Source organism: Melospiza melodia, chromosome 7 (genome assembly GCF_035770615.1).
Source record: "Melospiza melodia melodia isolate bMelMel2 chromosome 7, bMelMel2.pri, whole genome shotgun sequence".
Taxonomy (NCBI): domain Eukaryota; kingdom Metazoa; phylum Chordata; class Aves; order Passeriformes; family Passerellidae; genus Melospiza; species Melospiza melodia.
In genome coordinates, this window is record NC_086200.1 from 11,839,202 (window position 1) to 11,859,564 (window position 20,363).

The window sequence follows — 20,363 nt, forward strand, 5'->3', positions numbered from 1 at the left end:
TGGAATGTGGCCCCCCTCCACCTGAGAAAGGTTAAAGCGCAGAGAAACTCTGAACAGGTCAGAATGTGAGACCATCTACCCGCACTTTACATTCATCACTTTGCCTCACAGAATGCACTCTGTTTCCCTGGGGGCAGCGGAAATTCTGAGGCTTTCTGATATCCAAGAACAGCAGCAGAGAAAGGGAGAAGCTTTTTAAAAGAACCCCAGAACACCAAAGAAAAACAAAAAAGAGTGTGTGTGTCTATTCCAGAGGAGGGTATATGGGAAATGGCTTTTATTTTGGTGACAGGTACCTCCTCTAAATCTTTGCTGTCCTTTCTTCATGAACAGGTCCCCATGGCCAGCGGCAGCAAATGTCCAACAGCAGCTCCATCAGCCACTTCCTCCTGCTGGCATTGGCAGACACGTGGCAGCTGCAGCTCCTGCACTTCTGCCTCTTGCTGGGCATCTCCCTGGCTGCCCTCCTGGGCAACGGCCTCATCATCAGCGCCGTAGCCTGTGACCACCACCTGCACACGCCCATGTTCTTCTTCCTGCTCAACCTGGCCCTCAGCGACCTGGGCTCCATCTGCACAACTGTCCCCAAAGCCATGCACAATTCCCTCTGGGACACCAGGGACATCTCCTACACAGGATGTGCTGCCCAAGTCTTTCTGATTTTTTTTTTTCTTGCAACAGAGATTTGTCTCCTGACCATCATGTGCTACGACCGCTACGTGTCCATCTGCAAACCCCTGCACTACGGGACCCTCCTGGGCAGCAGAGCTTGTGCCCACATGGCAGCAGCTGCCTGGGCCAGTGCCTTTCTCAATGCTTTGCTGCACACAGCCAATACATTTTCCCTGCCCCTGTGCCATGGCAATGTCCTGGGCCAGTTCTTCTGTGAAATCCCTCAGATCCTCAAACTCTCCTGCTCCAAATCCTACCTTAGGGAATTTGGGCTGCTTGCTGTTAGTGCCTCTTTATCATTTGGTTGTTTTGTGTTCATTGTTTTCTCCTATATGCAGATCTTCAGGGCTGTGCTGAGGATCCCCTCTGAGCAGGGACGGCACAAAGCCTTTTCCACCTGCCTCCCTCACCTGGCCGTGGTCTCTCTTTTCTATAGCACTGGCACGTTTGCCTACCTGAAGCCCCCCTCCATCTCCTCCCCATCCCTGGATCTGGCCCTGTCAGTTCTGTACTCAGTGGTGCCTCCAGCCCTGAACCCCCTCATCTACAGCCTGAGGAACCAGGAGCTCAAGGCTGCAGTTTGGAGACTGAGGACTGGATGGTTTCTAGAACATTAAACCTCTGGCCAGTATTTGCAAATCACTTGTAATAAAAGTAACCTTTAATACTTCTTGTTATTTTCATTTTGGAGGTTCTTTGTCCTTGTTTAAAATTTTAAATATTTTCTACAAAGTGATGTCATTGTTTGTGCCAACTTGGTGTTGCCAGTGCTGCTGCCGTGGCCCTGCCCCACTGCCCTGGTGGCCCTGGTGTTGCTGTAGGGCCTGAGTGCTCTCGGGGCCGGGCACAGCCCTGGGGGTGGCAGTGCCGGGGCTGCAGCAGGGACAGGCCATGGGCACTGCTGGGGCAGCGCTGACACCTCAGGCCAGGGCCTGGGGGCTCCAGGCTCCTTGCCCAGGCTCTCTCAAGAACACGCCCAGGCCAATGCTCAGCACAGAAAAGTCCTGTGAGCAGCCCCAGGCTGGCTGTGGGCAGGCTGGGGGCAAACAGCATGGCTGGGGCTCTGCAAGGGCCCTGGGGCAGATGGGAAGGAGCAGCAGAGCAGGGGCTGATCTATCCCCAGTGCGCTGCACAGCCCAGGGCAGCATCCCAGGGCATCCTCATGGAGCTGCCAACAACATCCCCCCTCTGCAGACCTGGCCTCTCCCCCAGCTCACACAGGTGCCCCATCCTTGCAGGCACAGACACGGCAACACTGGCTGAGGAGCCCCTGTTTGCATTGCACACAGCAGGGGGAGCACACCCATGCTGTTGGTGTGGGGACATGAACCTGAGGCAGCACAAATGCCATCACAGCCCCTGGGGCCAGCAAGGGCTGTGGGGTCACCAGGGAAACCACTCAGGTTTGTTGTGGCATCTGCAGTCAGCCAGAAAGTTTGTTCCCATCAGCTGGGAGTTTCCTGTCCCACTGCAGACGCTGTTGCTCAGAGCCAGGGCTGCCTGGCAGCCACCCCCAAACTGCCCTGAGCATTTCCTTGGCTTCACTTTCCTTTACTTTCTTTACTCTTTGCTTTCTTTACTCTTCCTGCTACAAATTTCTTTGCTTTCTTTACGCTTCCTACTACACATTTCTTCTTATTTCCCACCCCTCTTCCCTGCCCTGCAAACAGCCCATCCCTGTTTGCCCTTTCCTCTCTGGCCCCACTCCCATTGCAGTTCCTAACTTGGCACCATGGGAACGTCCCTTGGGCAGCAGGATCATCCTACAAGTGCTGCAGGAATTTTCTGCATGCTCCTGCAGTGCCTGGTGCTGCTCCCTTGCCAGAGGCACCCCAGGCCAGGGGGGCACATCTGGGCTGCTGTGTCTGGCTCTGGGGCTCCCGGTTCTGGGCAGTGAGGAGGGGCTGCAGAGGCTCTGCTGGACTGACAGGATGGGCTTTGGGGCTGGCAGGAGAAGCTGAGGGACCTGGGCTGCTAGAGCTTCTGAAGAGGAGGCCCAGGGCTCCTCCTGCAACTGCTCCAAGGGTGGTTCCAGAGAGTCACAGAATCAGCGATGTTGGATAAGACCTTGGAGATCATCAAGTCCAACCTGTGCCCTGACACTGCCTTGTCTCCCCTGAGCCTCCTTTTACCCAGGATAAACAACTGCAGGTCCCTCAGCTGCTCTTCACAGGAGTTGGTAGTTTGTGTTCCAGACGCCTTCCCAGCCCTGTTGCCCTTCTCTGGACACGCTCCAGCCCCAGCCCTGTTGCCCTTCTCTGGACACGCTCCAGCCCCTCCATGTCCTTCCTAAATTGGGGGACCCACAACTGAACACAGCACTTGAGGTGCTGCCCAAGCAGTGCTAAGCAAAGGGGAAGAATCACTGCCCTGCTCCTGCTGGCCACACCATTCCTGACCCAGGCCAGGAGCCATTGGCCTTCTTGGCCACCTGGGCACTCTGCTGGCTCATGTCCAGCCTGCTGTCCATCAGTCCCTGCAGGTCCCTTTCTGCCTGGCTGCTCTCCAGCCACTCTGTCCCCAGCCTGTAGCACTGCAGGGGTTGTTGTGGCCAACATGCAGGGCCCAGCACTTGGACTTGTTAAACCTCACCTTGTTGGATTTGGTTCCTGGATCCAGCCTGTCCAGGGCCCTCTGCAGAGCCCACCTACCCTCCAGCAGATCCACACTCACACCCAGCTTGGTGTCATCTGCAAATTTGCTGATGCTGGACTCAGTCCCCTCATGCAGATCATCAGTGCAGACATTGAAATCCACGCTGGCTGGCTCTGATCCCTTGGCCATCCTGTGGGTGCCCTGTGATGGCACTCAAGGTGATCTGTTCCATAACCTTGCTGGGCACCCAGGTCAGGCTGATAGGCCTGGAGTTCCCCAGATCCTCCTTCCAGCCCTTCCTGGGGATGGGCTCACACTGGCACCTCCAGTGCTCTGGGCCCTCCCTGCTGAGCCAGCACTGATGGTGAATGATGGAGAGCAGCTTGGGGAGCTCATCCACAGCTCCCTCATCCCCCTGGGATGGATCCCATCTGATCCCACACACCTGTGAGCATCTGAGGGGCTCAGCAGGTCACCAACTGCTCCCCCCTGGATTACGGGGGTCTGTTCTCTTCCCTGTGCCCATCTACCAGCTCAGCAGAGCACTTGTCCTGAGGACAGCCTGCCCTAATATCGAAAATTGAGAGAAACGAAATGTTAAGTAGCTCTGCCTTCTCCTTATCTTTAGTTTCTATATTCCCCACTGCATCCAATAAAGAGTAGAGGTTCTCCTAATCCCATGTTTTGCTATTAATTTAATTGTGGAAACTTTGTCTATTTTTTTTTTACAGAAGTGGTCAGGTTAAACTCTAATTGAGCTTTCACCTCTTGACTTTTTTTCTGCATGACTTCACAACATCCTTAAACATTTCCTAAGCTGCTTGACCTTCTGTCCAAAGTTGATGCACCTCTTGTTACCCTTGAGTTCCCACAAAAGGTCCATGGGCAGCCAGGCCAGTCATTTTCCGCACTAGCTCATCTTTTGCCACATTGAGACAGGCTGCTCCTTCCCCTTAAGATTACTTCTGTGAAACATGTCCATCCTTCCTGGACCCCTTTGTTTTTAAGGGATGTTTTTCTTCAAAAAATCAGGACCTGATTTGGTACTCCCAAAATCAGCATCCTAAACAGGTTAAAGTCTGCCCTTCCTAATTCCAGTGTAGAAGTTTTGTTGCTGCCCCTCCTTCTTTCCCAGAACATTGAAAACTTATTTATTTCATGGTCACTGTGCCCCAGGCAACCTCTGAGCCCAACATCTGCCACCAGCCCTTCTGTGTTTGTGAACAGCAGCAGACAGAACTTTCCTTGGCAGTGGGAGTGTTACCAAAAATTTGGTAAAATAGAAAACTCCTTAACCCCAATGCAGCATTAAAAAGCAGCATTATTTATTCAGGGGGATGCACGGGGGACAGCTCCTCCCTAAGCCCTGCAGGCTGAGTGAAGGAAAGTTTCTGTTTATATTCTGTATATTGCACACATATTCATTGATTTTCCCAGACTAAACATAAATATGATAATGGTTTCCCCAAAATCATTCACATATTTCCCCTCCCCTTCACCCATGTGTTGTTCTGTCTTGGGGTCTCTCTGGTGGTCCATGGTGGTTGTGGATCTCAATGTTGCAGTGGGTCTGGCTGAGCTGGCAGGACACTGAGGCTGCTGAACTTCCAGTTCCCCTTCTCACACAATGGGCATTGTGTGGTTTCCACAGGCCTGGGGTTTTGGAGAACAAGGTCCGGGTGTCAGCTCACCTGGTGGAGACAATTTATCATCTGGTAACATGAGGTGACAGAGTGGGCTATGATATCACAGAGTGGGTTATGTGAGGTGTTTGAGCAGCTATGACATCATATACTGCCCCTGTGATATCACAGAGCCATCTGTGACATCAGAGGGCAGAGGTCTGACATCACAGAGCAGACTGTGACATCACAGAGTTGGCTGTGACCAGCTGTGACCAACCATCAGAGATCAGCTGTGTGACATTGGAGAATGGGCTGTGACATCACAGAGCAGGCTGTGACATCAGAGACCAGCTGTGTGACATCACAGAGGGGCTGTGTGACATCCCAGCAGGGCTGTGTCAGGTCGCTGGGTTGGTCACTCCGCCCCAGCTCCCCCTCACAGTTTCTCCCAACAAGTCCAATGCTGTCCATGCCCAGCTGGGTCCCTGTCCCCCGGGATCCCCCCGGCCCACCTGGAGCCACAGCCTTGTTTTGCAGAGAAAAGATGAAACCTCCCAACTTCGTAAAAGTTGTAAAGTTCGGTATGCTTTATTACGACACGCGCCGGACGCAAGCCTCCCCAATAGGCAAGCGTACCTCTGAAGACCTCGGGTCTTCTTTTATCCCCCTCCCAAATGCATATGCATACAGTTTCACAATAAGTTCATACATATTCATTCCGCGTGACATTTAGCACTAGTTCTTCTTTATCAGAGGAATTCCTAGGTCTGGGGCAGATCGACCTTGCGGTAATTTCTGTTTTCCTTTCTCTGTCTCCTTGCTGTCTCTGGAATGCGGCCTTTCCTTCAGCTTTGGCCCCACAGACCTCTCACCTCTTCCCGGCACTTCACCTAATTCAGAATGGATCCCCAATTCGTCTCAGCCTCCACCAAAGGATGTTCCACAGGATCCACCCCAGAGCCTGACATGGGGACAAGGGGCCAGGGCTGTGTGACCAGGACATCAAGGACGTGGATTATCCAGGTCACTGTGGCCTGGGTTGGGTTCCCCAGGGCAGGAAAGATGTCTGACAGCTGGAGCAGGGTCTGGGAAGGGCCTCCAAGGTGGGGCTGGAGCCCTTGGGCTGTGAGCAGAGGCTGAGGGAGCTGGGCTTGTCCAGCCCAGAGCAGGGAAGGCTGAGGGGCTCCTCATCCCAGCCTGGCAGTGCCAGTGAGGAGAGGATGGAGAACACAGAGCCAGGCTCTTGACAGGGGGCTTGGGGGAAAAGAAAAAGCCAATGGGAAGAAGGGGAAAGAGAGGAGATCAGCCAGGACAGGAGGAGATGAAATTAGTCAGGCTGGTTTCAGCATTTCCTCAACACCAAAAGCAGCCTGACTTCCCTTCTCCATCCACCACTGACAGCTTTGCAAATCAGGAATTGTTTGAGCTGCTTTGCACCCAATCTAGGTGAGCATCCTGATACAAGAACTTAATTCTGTTTACATCAATCATAGAACCATGTTTGTCTAAATAATTCTGGTACGGAAATCACTTGTGGATGGTGGACTCATCAGATACTGCTGGGGTGTTGTACATAGCTCAGGGAAGAGTGTGATTGATATTAAATTGTGTCCTGTTCCACTATGGTCTGTAGGCCATGAAGAAAAACTTTCTGTGCCTCTGAGTCTCACCAGTTCCTGACCCCCAAAAGGACACAGACATGATGAGTTGTGATTCCCACTCCAGTGGTGGCACCTGGACCTCCCCCTGTAGCTAGAGCAGAGCTCCCTTGTACCACAAAGTCCCTGACAAAGGAGGGATGAAGGAAACAGGACAGGCTGTGGGGATCAGGGGCAGGGCAGAGCCCAGCAGAGGAATGACTTTTGCATTTGATGGAGCTGTGCCTTCCCTTGGCTTTGTTGGCTGAGAAGAAATGAACATCCCTCTGTGTCTTGGGCAGCTCCTTCTCCAAGGAATGCAGGTGGGAGCTGGAGCCAAGGAGCTGAAAGCTGCAGGTGCTGCCTGGGCTGGAGGGAGCTCAGATTTGCACAAGGCTGCTCTGAGTGCCAGGGCTTGGATGGGGGAAATGGTGGGGTGGGGATAGGGACAGAGTCTGATTGATTGTCAGCCATGAAAGGTCTTGATTTTTATATCTTCAAACTGCATGAGGAGGTACTTGGTTTCAATGTCAAGTGGAGATTGCTATTAACACAAAAAAAAAAAAAATAAACAGGTCCAAAAAAATGTTTTCTCACAGTATTTTTAAATAGAACATATTCAGTTGAATGCACTTCTGAAATCTCTCTTTTTAACCACACAAGATTTGGAAACCGAAATCAAATTATTCCCAGAGGCTTTGGTTGTTAAGGTGTTCTGAATTTTAATGAGCCCTGAGACACTGAATTCCTGCACTGAAGAGCTGCAGGCTGAACAAGCCTCTGGAGCAGGAAAATTCAGCAGCAGCCTCCAAGGTGCTGAGGATGTCAGCAGCCCCCACTGAGGCCATCCCTGCCCAGAGACCGTGGGGGAATGGGCAGACAAGGAGAGCGTCCCTGGGGCTGGGGCAGCACAACTCAGAGGCACCAGCGGCTCCAGCTGGGAAATGGAGTGTGGAATGTGGCTGGGAAAGCCCTGCCTGGGCTGGGCCAAGCAGGACACACAAGCCCTGCCCCCTAAACGCCAAACAATTCTCTCAAGGAGACATTTGAAAAGAATTACAATTGCTTGGGTACTGTGAGCTGGACTCCCTAGAGATATACGAACTGGGGATTCTCAGGAACTCAAAACAACAAAACAGGCTTTACTGGCAATTTTGGAAAATCAGAGAAGCTTTGACAAAATGTTTTTTATGGCACTGTAGTGCTTTTTGTATGTTAATTATAGATCTTTCTAATCTTGAGATGTCCTAATTAATGTACTGATGAATATGTTGGGTTTTAGTGCTGGGTAATTATTTATGTATTTATCTTATTTTGAGATAGGATTACAAGAAAGGTATAGTGGGCTTAAAATTTTAAAAGGGTATGAAAAAAAATTTATTAAAAGTAAAATTAAATAAAAGGTAGTAAGAATTAAAATAAATTTTTTAGAATAATTTTTGTTTCTTTACATCTTTTTCATTTTACTGAAAATGTAAAGAAAGTAAACTAGAAATTTCTAGTCAGTTCACTATTTCTAGAATCAACTTTTTTAGTTTAGTGTGGGGAGAAGTTTTTCTTATAAGGTTAAGGAGATTTTTTTACAAGAGGAAAAAATAGGTTGTTTTTTGTTCTTAGTTTTGTCATGGATAACAGTTGTCTCGGGATCTTTGTTATTGTGATGTTGTTTTTATTGCTACAAGCTTTTTTACAGCTTGTTGATGGGTCATGTCAAATTAAGGGGTATTGTTTTAAAGATGAGTTGTTTAAAGGTAATTTTTTTTATTTTTTATTTTTAAATTATTTTTATCTCTGACAATGGAGATCTTCTCTTGGGGATACTGGATTACCTTTTTTTCCCCCTGTTTTGTAAAATTACAGTTATTTTAACATTTATTTATTTAACATGCAGGTTTTTCTTTGATTAATTTGAAATATTTTGAATAATTTGAATTTTTTATAGTTTTATGTGTTATTAAGAAAAAGAGTTTTTTCTTTATAGTTAATAAGAAGATTTTAGTTTTAAGATAAAGGTATTTTTTCTTCTTTTTTGGGGGAGGGATTTAACTTTTTACTGACTTTTATGTTTTTATGGGTTTTTTTTTTGGTTGGTTTTTTTAATTTTTTTATTTTAGTTGAGGGAGGGTTGAAGTATTGAAAGGATTTACACCTGACCCGCTGATAACTTGTGGGGGAAGTTGTGGTTGAGTTGTATTAGGATTGCTTTTATGACTGGTTTGGGGCTTTTTATTGTGTTTAATATTAGTTATAGGGTTATTTTGTGTGGGTTGTAGGTTCTGGGGGTTTTAGTTTTAATTGTCTTGGGGGAGGGGACTTGATGGTAAGATTTTAATAGCTGTGGCTAGCTTTTTTCTGGTTGGGGTTTTGTAGCCTCTTTTGTTTTCCTTTTTGGTAGCTGTTGGGGTTTGGTTTGGTTAGAATGACACCAATGGCGGGGGGACGGGGCAGCCTGGGGAGGGGGAAGGGGCTCAGCCCACGGCAGGGTTGCTTGGTTTGGTTTGGTTTGGTTGAAATGGGGGCTGGGGCCAGGGCCCGCTGCTTCTTTGTTGACTGGAAAAGAAAGAGGAGGTTCCTGGGTTTTTTCATCTTTACCTATGTGATCACAGAGGCGTGTTCAGTGTCTTTGTGTTTAAACAGATTGTCAGTTACACAAAATTTTGTATTACTTTTTAAAATTCTTCTCATGTCAAACTACAACAGACATTCAATCAACAAAAAACACATCTCAAAGCATTGACTTGGCCCATTTGACTTCACAAACTCTAAGCCTGTTCAATTTCATGTTATTCAATATCTGCAGAAGCAAAGAAACATAAGAAGACATGGAAAGAGAGAAAGACAAAAAAGATTTAGAGAAGCACACACAGAGCTACCAATTCCTGGATTCCAGCAGTGTTCAGATGGAAATTCCAAGAGGAGGCAGGGTCAAGATGTGTGCTTGCCTTGTGGTGAGCCTCAAATACCCCTTGGTCTTCCTGGGCCCTTCCCCCAGGTGGGCCTTGGGCTCATTTGGTCCCTCAGGAGCTGGGCTGGGGGCTGCAGAGGTGGCTGTGGAGCATTGCCTGTGCTGTGCCAGGGACTGGCAGCCACTGCTGGGCTGGGATAGAGGCTCTGGGGGGATTGGGGCTCCAGGGCAGGGTCTGGACCTGCCTCTTCCTTCCCTCACACATGAAAAGTTTGTATCCAACAATCTCCTCCAGTCTTTCACAACAAGCAATGTTGGAAGTGGAACCCCAGTTCTGGCCATGGGCACCTGGCTGAGAAGGACAGTTCCATAGGTAGGAAAGCACAGAGACCCAGTTTTTGGAAAGCAGCTGAAAGGCTCACTAGGCCAAGGCCAGCCAGACTTGTCAGGGATGGCAGATTTTGTCGGGAAGCAGTCTTTGGATCTAGGGAGTTGTGGAGGTGAAGCACCAATCTCACCCATGGAAACCCGGAGATGCAGCACAATTCTTTCCCGTGGAAAGGAAAACACGGAGCCTTCCCCAGTGTTTTGGGGAAAGATGAGAGGTGACCCTTGCAAAACCACTGCCAGAAAAACTTGTCCTGGCAATATTCCAGGGAACAATCCCTGGATAAAAGGAAGTTTGGAGGTGAAATCTCAATTCAGGCCATGGGTGCCTGGAGAAGAAGGACAGTTCTTTTCCATCAGAAGGAAAGCACAGAGCCCCAGTATTTCAGCAGCAGATGAGAAGCAACCTTCCACATGCCAAGATCAGTTGGACCAGTCAGGCAGTCCATGGGAGGCAAAACCAGCCAGACCTGTTCTGTGTTCCCTTGGCTTTATGGTGCTCCATAGTGTCACAATGGCGCCTTGGTTCCATAAGGCCCCACAGTGTCACAATGGTCCCAATGATTCCATGAGTCCCTGCAGTGTCACAATGGTCTCTGTGGTTCCCTGTCAGGACCCAGGACATCCCTCTGGCTGTCCTGAGCAGCCAAGACCCCTGTCAGGGGTCTCAGAGACCCTGGCACAGAGCCCAAAATGCCCCTGTGGTTTTGATTATGACCGTGGAGCAAATTACCAACCTTGTATGAAGATCAGCAAGCCACAACAGTTTAAATAGAATATTAGTGAAGTTTTCACAGGGTGGAAAAGTAGATTTTTGCGTTTTTGGTATGGGGGCAAGATGGAGGGAACTAAGTGTGTCCAGCCTTTCTCCTTCTTCTTGGCCTCCATCTTCTGCTGTGGTGTTGGCACTTACAGATTGGTTTAGAGTAGAAGCTCAATGTCTAACATAGGTGATAGGTTTTGGAAAGTAATTGTGAACATTGTATACATAGTTTTTGTATAAAAACATAACACCGCCCTGTGGGCAGGCAGAATGCTTTGGACTGTCTTTGTGAGCTGACCTCAGCAGGGCACTAGAAAATTTTTAATAGATAAGATAAAATAAACAACCCTGAGACCGAGAAATGAAGAGCCCTGACTCCTTCTTCAAGCACCGGGCTGGGAAAAGAGACTTTCAAACTTTTCTCGGGGTCACTCTGACAAGCTAATGATCCCGACAGTTCCCCAGGCCCTACAATGACACACGATTCCTCTGTACCAAGCAGCCTGCAATGTACAATTGACCTTTGGATCCTGGGGGTTTGTGGTGTCACAATGGTCTCCCTTTGGCTGCACAGTGTCACAATGGACAATTGATAACAGGAAGCCACTCTGTGTCACCCTGGAGCTTTGGTTCTCTGAAGCCTGCAGTGTCACAATGAACCCTTGGTTCGATGGAGTTCCACAATGTCACCATGGCCCCTCGGTTCTATGCAGCCTGCAGTGTCACAATGGTCTCCTTTGGTTGCCCAGTGTCACAATGGACCACTGATGTCATGAGGCCTTGCAATATCACCCTGGACCTTTGGTTCCATGCAGCCCTGAAGTGTCACAAAGGCCTCTTGGTTTCACAAGGCCCCACAGTATCACAATGGTCTTCTTGGTTCTGTGAGGATCCCCAGGGTCACAATGGTCTCACTGGTTCCATGAGGCTTCAGAGTGTCACAATGCTTTCCTTATTCCATAGGGCCTCACAGTGTCCCAATGATTCTATGGATTCCCTCAGTGTCAAAATGGACCTTGGTTCCATGAGGCTCTGCAGTGCCCAAATGGTCTCTCCATTAGGTTCTATGAGGTCTTGCAATGTCACAACGGACTGTTGGCTCCATGGGGTCTTGCAGTGTCACAATGGCCCCTTGGTTTGATGGGGCCTCTCAATGTCACAATGATCCCTACATTCCATGGAGCCACACAGTGTCAGTACTGTCCCTTTGGTTCCATGAGGCCCAGCAATGTCGCAGTGCTCTCCATGATTCCATGAGGTCCCACGGAGTCACAATGGTCCCTTGGTCTCACAGGGCCCCACAGTGTCACAATGGTCCCTTGGTTCCATGGGCCCTGTGCTGCTGCATTCCCCCCTCCCCTTCTCAGGCCGCCCTGCCAGCTCCTTGGGGCTCGGCCTTGGCCAACAGTCCCTGGGCTCAACCCCTCCGCAGCTCATCACAAACACTGTCTGCTCCAGGCACTGCTGCTGCGCAACCAGCTCCTGCTTTCTGGAGCAGCAGCCCTGGGAACTGTTTTTGTTATCTCAGTAACACAACATCCCTGTTCTCACACTGCCAAAGAAAGCTGTTGATGCCAAGTGCGGCCAGGATGAGCCATTGCTGGGACTGCAGCCCCTCTCTTGGGGCCCTGCACACAGTGCTCCAAAAGGAGCCCTTGGAGCTCTCCTGGGCCTGCGACTCCCTCTGAGTGGGGCCTCTCCCAGCCGGGAACTCTCCCGTTTGCTGCATTCGGGGATCCCAAACAATGATGGAGCCTGGGCCGATCCGCTCCCCCTCCTCCAGGGTCAACCCTTCACCTGCTGGGGAGATGCCGAAGCATCCACAGGGAGCATTTCCTGCCCTCAGGGGAACTGTTCCCAAGTGCCTTGCACTGACTCTTTGTGTCTGCGTGCACACAGGAGTGCCTGTGCTGGGGAAACGTGGCAGAAATGCTGCTCTCTAAGGGGTTGGAGTGCCTTGGATACCTGAGTGAGTCAGATATCCAGATATCAGTAAGTAAGTACAAGTCATGAGGTCTAAACAAAGTTAAATGCTGCTAAGAGTTGCTCTTTTTCTAAGTTGTTACATTTAATTTATTAGCTAAGTTAAGGATTGTTAAGTGTAATTCCTCTGTTAAATTTCTAACTCATAGGTTTTAAGTTAGATTAAATAGTGCTAAGTGCTGTTCTTTTGCTAAATTGGGGAGTTGAAGGTACCAGTTAAAGTTAAGGTATGAGTAAAGTCCTGTTAAGTTTGAGCTCTGTTAAGCTTTTGGCCCATATTCCTTTTATCTTTGCCCTCACTGTCCTTGTGTCTCACACATACCCAGGAGGAGTTCTTGCCTGATTTCTGGTTTGATTGACTGGATTTTGCTTGGTTTTGCTGTTACTTTGTTTCATTGGTGTGCCTGAAGTGCCCAGTCAGGAGCAGAGTGACTCTTGCCAAGGAACTTTGTGCTGCTGTCCCTTAATATTAAATCTGGTTTTTGCTGCTCCCTTGCTGGGGATTTTTTCAGCACTCTCAAGGCCTCGTTCGTAACAGGGTGAAGGAGCCCTGGCCCAGGCTCTGGCCCTGGGGGACACATGGACGCTGCCGGGGGGTCCCTGTCCCCCTGTGCCACCCCCAGGGCCCCGGCCCTCCGTCCCTGTGTCAGGCTCTGGGGTCGATCTCATGGAACATCCTCTGGGGGAGGCTGCTGGGCTGGGGGCGGGGGGACCCGGGGGGACAGGGGACCCCACTGTGCACGAGCAGGGTTAGACTGCTCCTGGGGGAACTGTGAGGGGGGTCGGGGCAGAGTGACCTCCCCAGGGACCTCACACAGCCATCTGTGATTCCACAGCCCCCTATGATGCCACACAGCCCTTTTGCAATGTCACACAGTCATCTGTGATGTCACTGCCCACTCTGGGACATCACGCAGCACCCTTGTGATATCACAGAGCCAGCTCTGGGATGTCACCCTGGAATGTCATGCACCTGCACTGTGATTTCACAGAAGACTCTGTGGTGTCAGAAAGTCACTATGTGATGTCACAGCCCATCCTATGATGTTACATAGCCACCCAGTGATCACAGAATCACAGAATCACAGAAATTCAAGGCTGGAAGAGACCTGTAAGATCATCAAGTCCAACCCATGTTCTAACAATTCAACTAGATCATGGCAGCAAGTGCCACATCCAGTCTTTTTTTGAACTCTTCGAGGGATGATGACTCCACCACCTCACTGGCTAGATGATTGCAGTATCTGACCACTCTTTCTGTAAAATACTTCCTTCTTAATTCTAACTTGCATCTTGAGACTGTGTCCTCTTGTTCTCTCTGTTGTCGCCCGGAGAAAGAGACCGACCCCCAGCTCACCACAGCCACCCTTCAGGAAGTTGTAGAGAGTGATAAGGTCACCCCTTAGTCTCCTTTTCTCCAGGCTAAACAACCCCAGCTCCCTCAGTCATTCTTCATATGGCTTGTGCTCCAAGCCCCTCACCAGCCTCGTTGCTCTCCTCTGGACACGCTCAAGCAACTCAACGTCCCTCCTAAAGTCAGGGGCCCAGAACTGGATGCAATACTCCAGGTGAGGCCTCACCAGTGCCGAGTACAGGGGAAGAATGACCTCCCTGCTCCTGCTGGCCACACCATTCCTGATACTGGCCAGGATGCCATTGGCCCTCTTGGCCACCTGGGCACACTGCTGGCTCATATTCAATCAACTGTCAACCAGCACCCCCAGGTCCCTTTCCACCTGAGCACTGTCCAGACACACCGTCCCCAGCTTACATCGATGCAGGGTGTTATTGTGGCCGAAGTGCAGTACTCGGCACTTGGACTTATTGAAGTTCATCCCATTTGATTCTGCCTATCCATCCAACCGTTCCAAATCTCTCTGCAGAGCCCTACGTCCCTCTAGCAGATCTACACACGTTCCCAATTTAGTGTCATCTGCAAATTAACTAATAAAAGACTCTAAACCCTCATCCATATCGTCAATAAAAATATTGAACAGAACTGGCCCCAGCACAGACTCCTGAGGGACACCACTGGTGACTGGTCGCCAGCTGGATGTGACACCATTCACCACCACTCTCTGGGCCCGGCCATCCAGCCAGTTCTGAACCCAGCAAAGGGTATTCCTGTCCAGACCACGGCCTGCGAGTTTGTCTAGGAGTACGCTATGGGAAACAGTGTCGAAGGCCTTGCTGAAATCCAGAAAAACAACATCTACAGCCTTCCCTGCGTCCACTATCCGGGTTACCTGGTCATAAAAGGTGATCAGGTTAGTCAGACGTGATCTACCCCTCCTAAATCCGTGCTGGGTGGGTCTGATACCCTGGCCATCCTGCAAATTTTACATGATGACACGTAATATAAACTGTTCCATTATTTTGCCAGGTATAGAGGTCAGGCTGACTGGTCTATAATTGCCAGGATCTTCCTTTGCACCCTTTTTGTGAATGGGTATCACATTGGCCAGCTTCCAGTCATCCGGAACCTCACCAGTAATCCATGACTGTTGGTAAATGATAGAGAGTGGCTTTGCAATCTCATTTGCCAGCTCTCTCATTACCCTGGGGTGGATCCCGTCTGGTCCCATAGATTTATGAATGTCCAAGCATTTCAATAGTTCTATAACAGCCTCCTCTTGGATAATGTGGGGACCATTCTTTTCCCTAAAACCATCAACCAGCCTAGACAGACGGGAGTCTTGAGGGCAAGTCATCTTCCCATTAAAAACCGAGGCAAAATAGGCATTAAACACTTCTACCTTCTCCTCGTCTGCAAATACTAACTTCCCACCTTTGTCCAGTAAAGAACAAAGGCTGGTCCTACCTTTCTTCCTACTATTAATATATTTATAAAAACATTTTTTATTATCCTTAACAGCAGTCGCTATCCTGAGTTCAAACTGAGCTTTGGCCTCCCTAATTTTTTTCCTGCATACTCTAGCAGCCCTCTTGAATACTTCCTTGGAGACCTGACCCTTTTTCCAACTCTGATATGTCCTCTTTTTATTCCTAAGTTCCTCCAAGCTCTCCTTTCCCAGCCAGGCTGGACGTTTGCCCCGTTGACTGATCTTTCGGGATACAGGAATGGTTTGTTCCTGCACCCTCAAGATCTCTGCCTTGAAGTAAGCCCACCCTTCCTGAACTCCTTTATTTTTAAGGGTGGCTTCCCAAGGGACGCTCTGAATTAATCTCTTAAACAGGCCAAAGTCCGCCCTCCGGAAGTCCAGTGTACGAGTTTTACTGGTGCTCTTCCTAATATCGCCAAGTATTGAAAACTCTATTATATCATGGTCACCCTGCCCCAAACGACCTCCAACCATCACATCCCCCACCAGCCCATCCCTATTTGTAAATAACAGATCTAATGTAGTCCCTTCCCTGGTGGGTTCATCTACCAGCTGTAACAAAAAGTTATCCTCCATAGATTCTAAGAATTTTCTGGATTGCCCCTTTACTGCTGTATTAAGTTCCCAGCAGATATCTGGTAGATTAAAATCACCAACAAGAACAAGGGTTGATGATCTTGAAACATTGCACAACTGCTTATAGAATAAATCGTCTACTTCTTCTTCTTGATCGGGTCGACGATAACAGACTCCCAATATGATGTCGGCGTTGTTGGCCTTCCCCTTGATTCTTATCCATAAACCTTCAACACCTTCTTCCTTTGTTTCAATTTCAATGGCATTGAAGGTTTGCTTAACATAAAGAGCTACGCCACCTCCTCTTCTTCCTTTTCTATCTCTCCTGAAGAGTCTGTATCCAGCCAATGTAGTACTCCAGTTATATGAGTCATCCCACCACGTTTCCGTGATGGCAACTACATCATAGCTTTGCAGTTGTACCATGGCCTCCAGCTCTTCTTGTTTATTGCCCAAACTGCGTGCATTGGTATACATGCACCTCATCTGGGCAACTGAGTTCACCCCTATCTTACACTTGCAATTCTTGGGCCTATTTCCAGTTAGCTCAGCTGGTTCCCTTTCCCCCTTCAAGCTTAGTTTAAAGCAGTTTAAAGCTCGCTCAATGAGGTCTGCCAGTTCATGAGCTAAAATTCTTTTGCCCTTAATGGAGAGGTGTACCCCATCTGATTCCAGCAAAGAAGATGCTGTAAAAGTTTCGCCATGGTCATAAAATCCAAAATTATGTCGATGACACCAACCCTTAAGCCACTTGTTAATGATACGAATTTTTCTATTTCTTTCATCATTATCCTCCACCACCAAAGGGACTGAGCACATCACTACCTGTGCTCCTGCCTTGTCAATTATCTGACCCAGTACCCTGAAGTCCTTCCTGATTTCCTTAATGCTCCTCTTCTCGATCTCATCACTGCCAGCCTGAACTATCAGCAGTGGATAATAATCAGAGGGCTGAATCAGTCCAGGAAGTCTCTAATTAATATTTTGTACCCGGGCCCCAGGGAGGCAACAAACTTCCCTGTGGGATGGGTCTGGTCGACATATAGGGCCTTCAGTTCCTTTCAGGAGGGAATCACCTACGACGATTACCCTTCTTTTCTTCTTGGTACTAGAGGTAATAACTCGTGTTGCAGGTGAAACATAATTAGGAGGTTCACTAGGCAGACAATTCTCTCCTAAACCATCTAGTTGTATCTCTGGATCCAATAACTCATACCTGTTCTGTAGTGGTACTTGGCTGGATGATGGAGGGGGGCAGATTTTTCCATTTTTACCACCCCTCACAGGGACCCATTCCCATTCCTCTTCATCCACCAAATGCCCTTCTAGCGTCTGAGAGTGGGAGGCATATAAATCCTCAGTCTCTTGATTAGTAACCTCCCTTAAAGATGATAGGGCTGAACTCCACCAACCTATTTCCCTTTCACTTTCCCTAATACTCCTTAATCTTTCTACTTCCTCCCTAAGCTCAGCCACCATTAAAAGGAGGTCGTTCACTTGTTCGCAGTGTAAACAGTTCTCCTCCACAGCACTCCCTGATGCCACCAATAAACTCAAACATTCTGGGCAGGGGTGGGTCTGTACACTCACATCCTTTTTGGAGGGCCCAACTTGATCACTTATACCAGCCACAGCTTTTGATCTTGTAGAAACCATTGTTAACAAACACCCCAGAAACAACCAGACAGTAGGGGATTCAAAATCCGGAGGTTCAGCAATCCGGGAATTCAGGAATCCGAGAGTTTAGGAATCCAAGGATTCTAAAATCCGAGGTTACAGGAGTCTAGGGGTTTAAAAATACAGAGATTTGGAAATTAAGGATCTAAAAATCCAGGGTTTCAGAGTTCCAGGAATTCTCCAGCAGTAAGTAGGCACCACAGAGCTGCTAAGGTAGTAGCAGCTTCGAGGGATGCAGAATGCAGGGAAAGGGAGCAAAGCACAGCTCCACAGAACAGCTCCACGACACAACTCCGCGGTACAGCTCCGAAGCTCACCTCCGCAGCACAACTCCACGGCACAGCTCCGCAGCACAACTCCGCGGCCCAGCTCCGAGGCCCAGTTCTGCGGCTCAGCTCCGCAGCACGACTCCGCGGCCCAGCTCCGAGGCCCAGTTCCGTGGCTCAGCTCCGCAGCACGACTCCACGGCCCAGCTCCGAGGCCCGTTCCGCGGCTCAGCTCCGCAGCACGACTCCGCGGCCCAGCTCCGAGGCCCAGTTCCGCGGCTCAGCTCCGCAGCACGACTCCGCGGCCCAGCTCCGAGGCCCAGTTCCATGGCTCAGCTCCGCAGCACGACTCCGCGGCCCAGCTCCGAGGCCCAGTTCCGCGGCTCAGCTCCGCAGCACGACTCCGCGGCCCAGCTCCGAGGCCCGTTCCGCGGCTCAGCTCCACAGCACGACTCCGCGGCCCAGCTCCGAGGCCCGGCTCCGCGGCACAGCTCCGCGGCAGTACTCCGCGGCCCAGCTACAAGGCCCGGCTCGGCGACACAGCTCCTCGGCACAGTTCCGTACCACAGCTTAGTGCAGGGTCACTGTCTTGTCCGCCATTAAGAAAAAAAAAAAAAAAATTCTAACTGCAGTTGGAGAAAAACACATCCTACACTTATCCAGGCCACCCACACACATGACTGAACAATGTACAGATGACTTGAAAGCCTGAAAGTTTCAACGACCACAGGATTTGGAAAAGATGCTACAAAAGAATGGAAGAGAAGAGCTGTGTTTAAAAAATGAAAAAGCAAGCAGAACTGCTTGGGCATTGCTTTGGTAGTGGGTTTTTTTCTCTTTTCCTTTTTTGTTAAGTTTTCTTTTTCCTTTTTTCCTATGTTTTCTATGAAATTAAAACTGGGAAGGTCTAACCTCTATTTCTCAGGATATTTATCACATGTCTACCCTGTCCACTGAAAAATTATTGTCCCTCAGAAACAGAGTTCCAACATTGTTCAAAAAACAAGTGGGAAATGTCAGGCATGGCTGGAGGCCAAAATGGCAGGTTTCTGAACTGGTTAGGTTTCTGAACTGCCACTTCCCTTTCTGATACAACCAAAGCTACAGCAGATGCTGCTGTGCTGCAGGGGCATTTTTAGAAGGGGACCTTGGTGGAAGTGGTGCCAGCAGATGGCAATGGGATTTTGTCCAATGGCACACACAACATGGGACAGGTGAGAAAGACAGTGGGATCAGTGAGTATTTGCACCTTACCAAGACAGGGGTTGCATTCCAGGAAGGAACTTCTTGTTCCACCATTTCGATGCCCACAATTCCCAAAGACCATATGTCCACTTTGGGGCCACATGGTTGACCTGCCACCACTTCAGGCGCCAGCCACCCAGCAGCGCCGGCCACGGAGCTCCGTCTGCCCTGCTCAGGGCTGAGCTGAGCAAAGAGGCCAAAGTCAGCTGTGGAGAAAACAACAAACCATGAAAGCCAGCTCCAGTTAGGAAACCAAGCAAAAGAATTCCCCACTCTCAGGCTAACAATGTGCTGTTGGATCTCCTGGAGAACTGTCCATGCTCGATTTCCTTGGGGATTTAGCCAAGGGAGTATGGAATTGGCCACTTCCAAAAAATCCCAGGTTTCTTAACGCTCCTCACAGCAGTGGACTTCATTCCCCTGAAGCTTTAGATTGTAGCTCCCTCTGTCTGGAAGGGACACACACAGAGCAAGGCCACTCTTGACTGCTTGTGGCTCCTTCTACCTCTGTGCACGTTGCAACTGTGCCCTCAGCTCGCAGCAGGGGTCTCTGCACTGCCACCAGCACCATTTTTGGGGAGCTGGCAGTCACTCCAAGCAGCCCCACACCCACATCCCTGGAACGCTGCACCTGACCAAGAATATACTGACCCAGCTTGACAGAACCATCAGTTCTGAGAAGGATGTTGCTACTCTTCACATCTTGGTGGATGACGTGGTTTGAATGAAGAAAATCCAGTCCTTGCAGGCACTGAGAGAGAAAACAAAAAGAGGAGGGCAAAAATGAGTGATGTGATTTCATCACACAAGAAAGGAAACAAAGAATCTAAAAGATTCCCTCTCCAGGGGAATGGGGAGTAATGGCAGAACAGTAATGGCCACTGAGAGGAAGAGCTTGCTGCTCCAACACTTGCAGAGCAGGACCTTTCTGAGGAAAGGCACGTCAGCTTTTGAAAGAGCAACAGCACCTGCTGGTGTAGGCTGTCCCCTGCAAACCAGCCAGGACGACTCCTGCTGCAGTGGACGTGCTTTTTCCATGCAGAGGACAAAGGAGGGGTTTTGAAAGGAAAAGTCCCTCCCTTTGGTGTTTAGGGGATCACGTTTGGGTGGGAGGCTTCATGACAAAGATTTTCTTGCTGGCCTCAGCACAGGCGTGTAAGTATCACATCAGTCACCTCCCGCAAGCAAA

At 49.5% G+C, this 20,363-nt stretch overlaps 1 protein-coding gene across 1 annotated transcript; it reads left to right on the forward strand.

The window, feature by feature from the left end:
* Positions 1-731: 731 nt before the first annotated feature.
* On the forward strand, positions 732-1,217 carry LOC134420504 (olfactory receptor 14J1-like; the record flags this gene model as incomplete). The annotated part of the gene is made up of 1 exon (XM_063160663.1): positions 732-1,217. A coding segment is annotated over one exon (486 nt), but the record flags the coding sequence as incomplete, so codon positions are not given.
* Between the last annotated feature and the right edge of the window lie 19,146 nt (positions 1,218-20,363).